At 54.3% G+C, this 5,704-nt stretch overlaps 1 protein-coding gene across 1 annotated transcript; it reads right to left on the bottom strand.

Moving 5' to 3' along the window:
- Positions 1-251: 251 nt before the first annotated feature.
- On the bottom strand, positions 252-4,177 carry Dusp9 (dual specificity phosphatase 9). Its single transcript, NM_001037973.1, has 4 exons — positions 3,995-4,177; positions 2,922-3,419; positions 1,972-2,427; positions 252-1,703 (listed from the first exon to the last, which is right to left on the bottom strand). Exons 2-4 carry the CDS (start codon positions 3,382-3,384, stop codon positions 1,378-1,380), a joined length of 1,245 nt encoding a protein of 414 aa, NP_001033062.1. The 5' UTR covers positions 3,385-3,419; positions 3,995-4,177; the 3' UTR covers positions 252-1,377.
- Between the last annotated feature and the right edge of the window lie 1,527 nt (positions 4,178-5,704).

Here is a 5,704-nt window from a genome sequence, read left to right as displayed (position 1 = left end):
GGCCACACATTTTATCACATTCCCCTCTGGAAATGCAATCGCAAACATGCAGTTTCTTCATGTCTGGCTCATTGTCGTAACCCGCTTCCTGAAGTATGTGATAGAATAAGAGCTCAAATGGGTTGAGAGAGACCTGGTAGCCAATAGGCAGTGCACACAGATGGAGAACGATGGATCCGTGAAGGGCAGGCTTCCTTTTCATTTCCCTCCCTTCCCTGAGGAGCCCAAGAAGCAGCCATCTCTCTGTTCAGTACCTTAAATAAACTGTTTATTCAGGAGGAACAATTAAAGAAAGTGATTTTGATGTGGATTACAAAAACAAAGAAGCACAAGTTTTTCCAGGTTCAAAGACTAGATGGTCCTGCTGCCATAGGTACTGCCAGCTCCAAGCTGAGTATGTGAGTGGGCCAGTGTGCATGTGCGTGCACGAGCGCACACACACACACACACACACATACACAAACTGTCTACAACGGGGTGTGGACTGAAATGAATGACCATGTGTGTCTGCAGCTTGGTCCCTTCCCTGCCCCCCAAACCAACAGTGGCTGTGTGAGACGTACAGCAGCAAAATTGAGGCCTTCATCTTTCCCTCCCTCCCCCTTAGCTCTCGAGCTGAGACCCCATCTTCTCCGGTGGCAGTTTGACCACCCTCAGTCACAAAGAGTCTCAGTGATCCTGTCAAGACATCTGGGGGAGGAGGAAAGAAACAGCCAGGGCACCAGACGTGTAGCTGGGATCTCGCTCATTGGCTCCCAGATCCATGCCCTCCCAAGTGACACTGCCCAGCAAAAAGCCACCCAGAGAGGCTGTCCCTGTGGATGTGGAGAGCAACCACTGTGTCTCTGGGTCCACACCCCACAGCTCCAAAAGGTCTAAGCCCTAGTCAGAGAGTCAAAGTGGTCAGGTTTGTTCCCACAGGTGGACATTTGGGTACAGGTATGGGACCAAGAGCAAGTTCCTGTGGTTTGACAGGAAATTATGATACACTTTTCCTAAAGACGAAACACCAAGAAGGGTCAGGGCCCTGGCAGCAATCTGGAATGGTCTCTTGGATAGGCAACCCCAATCCTACCCTGAAAAAAATAAAGTAACAGTCACAGAAGAGGCAGGTTCTGGAGCATGGTTCCGCCCTAGAGCGGTGCAGGTTAGGCCCGTAGCCACGGGCCCACCCATAGGCACGTGTAATAGAATCTGGGGCTGGCCTTGAGTGGGTAGGGCAGGTTTCTGCTCTGTTCCTGCTCCACCATCCCCGCATGAGGTATTGAGCTTTCCCTCCCCCTTCCCCCTTTCCCCTCTTCCTGCTTATGGCTGTATCCCATCCCTGCTAATACTAGAGGTCATAAGTAAGGACCAGCCCAGCAGCTCCAGACAGCTTTATGTGGGATCCAGCTCAAAAACCCCATCACTGGTGGGGGTAGTAAAAAAGGAAGGTGGGTCTGAGACAGTGGACTCTGGCCCCCCACTGCCCCTCCCACCAGAGCGCTTCTCCCCCAGGCGCAGGCTGCGTTCAAAGTCTAGCAGTTGCCCCATAAAGTTGAAGTTAGGTGAGATGTTAGACTTCTTCCGCTTGACCAAGTCGTAGGCATCGTTGAGTGAGAGGTTAAGCTTCTGCATGAGGTAGGCCACGGTGACAGTGACAGAGCGGCTGACCCCTGCCAGACAGTGGACGAGCACCCCACAGTTCTGTGACAAGGCCTCATCTAGGTAGAACAGGAAAGAACAGAAACACCCCCTAAGGGTCACCATGAGTGAGGCCAAAGCTAAGTGAATTTCTGGGGTCATCATCGTTGTCTCCCCACCCTGCTTAGAGCATATCTGGGAGGTCTCACTGGTAGCTAACCTGAGCTCTACCCCCACCTCCCCAAGTGTCACATGTGCTCTGGGAATGCAGAGAGTAAGGAGGAGGTGGCCAGGAATCAGTCTGGTGGGTGGATAGAGTGGGCTGGGGGAGGGGTAGGGAGGACTCACCTATGAATGCAATGGCCTCCGGAAAGAACTGAGACAGATTCTGGCTCCAATGATCAGAGATGGGGATCTGCTTGTAGTGGAAGTCACCATTCTTCTCAAAGAGGTTAGGAAGGTTAGGGGTGACATTGAGGATATAGCGGATGCCAAGCTTGGCAAGGCTTTCCAAATTGGCTGAATCGCGAGCACTGCCTAGGTAGAGATTGGGCAGGATCTGGGCTGGGAAGGGTGGTAGCAGCCCAGCTGGAGGGGATGTGGTGCTCTCAGAATCTAGGCCACAGCTCAAGGTGTCTCGGTCAGCCTCGGACTCTGCATCAGAGAAATCAGTGCTCAAGCACAGGCCACCAAGCCCTACCACAGGCACTGGGCTAGACATTGAGCCCAGGCCTGAGCCAGCGCGACCACTGAAGCTGGTTTCACACAGGTGAGGACACTCGGCCTGGAATTTGCTGAAGCCGCCTGTCAGGAAAAAAGGGTGAGGTCTTACTAACATGCCTTCCTGGCAGCCAGGTATCCCTGGCCTATACAGCTCCCCGGATTGGGGGTTGCAGATATTGCTAAGGGGAACACATAAGCCAGCAGATTCCTTACACGTGCTATGCTATGGACACCCATCCACCCTCGCTCAGCATGGCAAGTGCCCAATGCAGCCCTTAGTCCCGGGGCAATAGCCTGTGACCCAGGTTGTTTCAGATCAATTCTCCCCATTTTCCAGATTTATAAATGGGCTTGGAGGGATGAAGGACTTGCCCAAGGTCATGCTCATCTCCCCACCTCCAAAAGCTCTCCAGCAGCTTATTGGAGGGAGGCCCTTACCCTATATTTTAGACAAAATAAGACTGAGTTTGCCGAAGGTTAAATTAATTATGAACTCCCCTTGGAAAGAAGGACCTTTTCTCCCGACCTGAGGCCTCTCCAGAGCGCTCTCTCTCAGACCACTGACCCTCACTTACCCTGTAGGTAGTATGCTGGGTAGCCTTCTTCCCGCAGCTTCTGGAGCAGGATGCCCAGCACCGAGTCAGCATCCCACTCTTCAGCTTCCTCTTTAGCCTCGGCTTTGGCCTCCGCTTCGGCCTCGGCTTTGGCCTCCGCTTCGGCCTCGGCTTTGGCCTCCGCTTCGGCCTTAGCTTCAGCCTCCGTTGCTTCGGGCTGACACTGGCCACTACCCTGGTCATAGAGGATCACAGGGGCCGGTGGCGGAGGCTGCACCGGTGGCCCAGGCAAGAGCGACCGCACCAACATGCTCCCTCTCCGCAGGCGGCGCAGCATCAGCGAGGGCAGGGCCACGCTCAGCGCCCCGCAGATGCGCGCCGACTCATACAGCTCCCGGCTGCGGCAGTCCAGTATCAGAAGCTGTGGGCGCGGGGACGACAGCTCCTGACGCAGCCACAGGCATGACCGACTCAGACTCTCCATGGTCGCGCAGCGTCCTGCACGTCGGGCAGCGGGCGCTGTGGAGAGAGTCAAGGCGCGGGGTGAGGGCAAGTTTTCTCTACTCCCGCAGCGTGGACCAGGCTACTGAGGCGGGAAGTCAACCCCTGTCCTGAGGGAAGGCGCTCAGTGTCCCCGCAGGGACATTCCTCTACCGCCTGCTTCTCTCCTCGCGCTCCACCCACAGTGAGAACACCAAGGAAGGCGCCCCGGGAAAAAGACCCGAGGCTGCCGCCACTTGGGCGCTGTTCCCTGCCCCGCTTAACACATGGAGTTTCAAGAGATATACCCCAGAAGATAGCTAGGCGTCTAGCGGCCTCTTGAATGAAGGCATTTTCTGAGGTGCTAGGAGGACTAAAACCAGTTCCCTCCACACCCCTTTTCTGACTTTCTCATTTACTCTGATCTCCATCACTCCCCAAGTTCGATTTTGGATGGGTGGAGAAGTTGGGTTCAAGGCCCGGCTCTCCTCTCTAGCCGGGAAGACCCAGAGAACAAGAGGGTCACCGAGGTGATGGGCCTCGGCGAGTCCCGTCCCGTAAGAGCTGACTCGGCCCCACTCCTACCCACCCCAGGAGAGAACAAAAGGAGAGACCTGGAGCGAGATCCAGAGGCAGGCGGCCAAACGCGGACGTCCTCACCACAGCTAGTGCCAAGGCAGGGCGCAGGTATCGTTCATGGAGACGGAGTCCCCAGGCTCCGGCGCTCAGAGAGGGCGGGGTGGTGGAGCAGGCTCGCACGTGGAAGCCAAGCCTCGCGCCACTCGTGCGCTGGCCGCTTCCTGGCTGCCGGATCCAGATTCCACCTTGGAAGGCTCTGCCTTCGGACGGACTAAGTAGCAGCTCAAAGGGGCGGGACGGGGCGGGGCGGTGGGGCGGTCTCAGGGGGCAGGCGAGCCAACCAGTGCTAACGAATAGCCTGGTGGGAGTTGCAAACCTCAAGCTGAGCTAGGGCTTCCACCCAGGCGGGACAGGGTCGGGGCAGAGGCCAAGGGCAGGTCGGGGGCCCAGCAGGGGACATGTTGCAGTTGCCCCTGCTTGGCGCCAGTCTGGTCCCTGGAAGCAGGAAGAGGGGTGGGGACAAAAGCCCAGAGCCCCAGAACCAGAAACTGTCTCGAACAACTCAACAATCCTGATCTGGAACTAGATGGCCCCCATCTGTATAATGGGCTAATCGGAGCCTTCTAAAGTGTTCTACTGTGAGATGCCACTAAAAAACTGAAGTGACAAGGCAGTTCCCGGGTGCGCTATTTCCATCTGGGCTTCATTTGTACAGGTCTAGCTAAAGGTACGCAGGAATTCTGAGCACTCGACTTTAAACTGAGACACTGTGCTCTTATCAGGTGAAGGCGGGCGCCTCCCCATAACATCTTTCCCATAACCCCCTGGATGGATCCACGTGGAGGGAAGTAGTTTTACTGCAATATGTCCCTATCCCCATGCTCCTTCTGGCTTTTGCAGTGGTCATGACTATACATGTCAGTGTCCCAGTTTCTGAAACTTCAGCTTGTCTCCACCCTGCCCCATTCCAGAGCACTATTCAGTCCACAAAGGCTAGTGGCCTCCAACCAGCCCATCAGACAGGTAATGAACAGGAAAGACACACAAGGGCTCTCCTTGCCTGGGTCTTCCAGTCCAGCAGGACACACCAACAATAAGCAAAGGCACTGGACCAGATATCGGGGTGATAAGTGCTGACAATGAAAGGAGAGGCAGGGGAGGCTTCTAAAAAAGCCCCATTTGGCCATGTGTCCTTTCTCTGCTAAAAGCCCAAGAAAAGCAAATAACAGCGTTAAAGGAAAACACACAACAGATAAGATAAAGCTCGCACAAAATAATCAAAGGGTTAAGACCCCGTAGATAAATGGGTAAGGAACTCAAGGACTGCATACTCTGCCCGAAGGAAGGAATGTGATGGGGTAAGAATATTTGGGGAAAGGTTGAAGCTCAGGCAGGGAAGGAAAGCCAATTCAAAAAAAAAAAAATAAGGAAATACTTCCCAGTCACGACATTAGTAGAATGTTCTCAAAATGAGACCGCCAAGAGTTGGCAAGGTTGCTGTGAAACACATGTGGTGTTCTTATCCTAGGAGGGATTTTGTTTTGGTAGCACCATTTTGGAAATAGTGTAGCAATATGCATCAAGAACAGGACAAGAAGGTTGGACGGGGGTGGTGGCCCACACCTTTAATCTCAGCAGAGGTACTTGGATTTCTGTGAGTTTGAGACCAGCCTGGAGTACAGAACTAGTTCCAGGACAGCTGGGGCTGTACAGAGAAACCTTGTCTCATGAAAACAAAACAACAA

This window comes from Rattus norvegicus, chromosome X, assembly GCF_036323735.1.
Source record: "Rattus norvegicus strain BN/NHsdMcwi chromosome X, GRCr8, whole genome shotgun sequence".
Lineage (NCBI taxonomy): Eukaryota > Metazoa > Chordata > Mammalia > Rodentia > Muridae > Rattus > Rattus norvegicus.
Note: the sequence above shows the minus strand (reverse complement) of the source record. Positions and strands in the feature narration are given on the sequence as shown.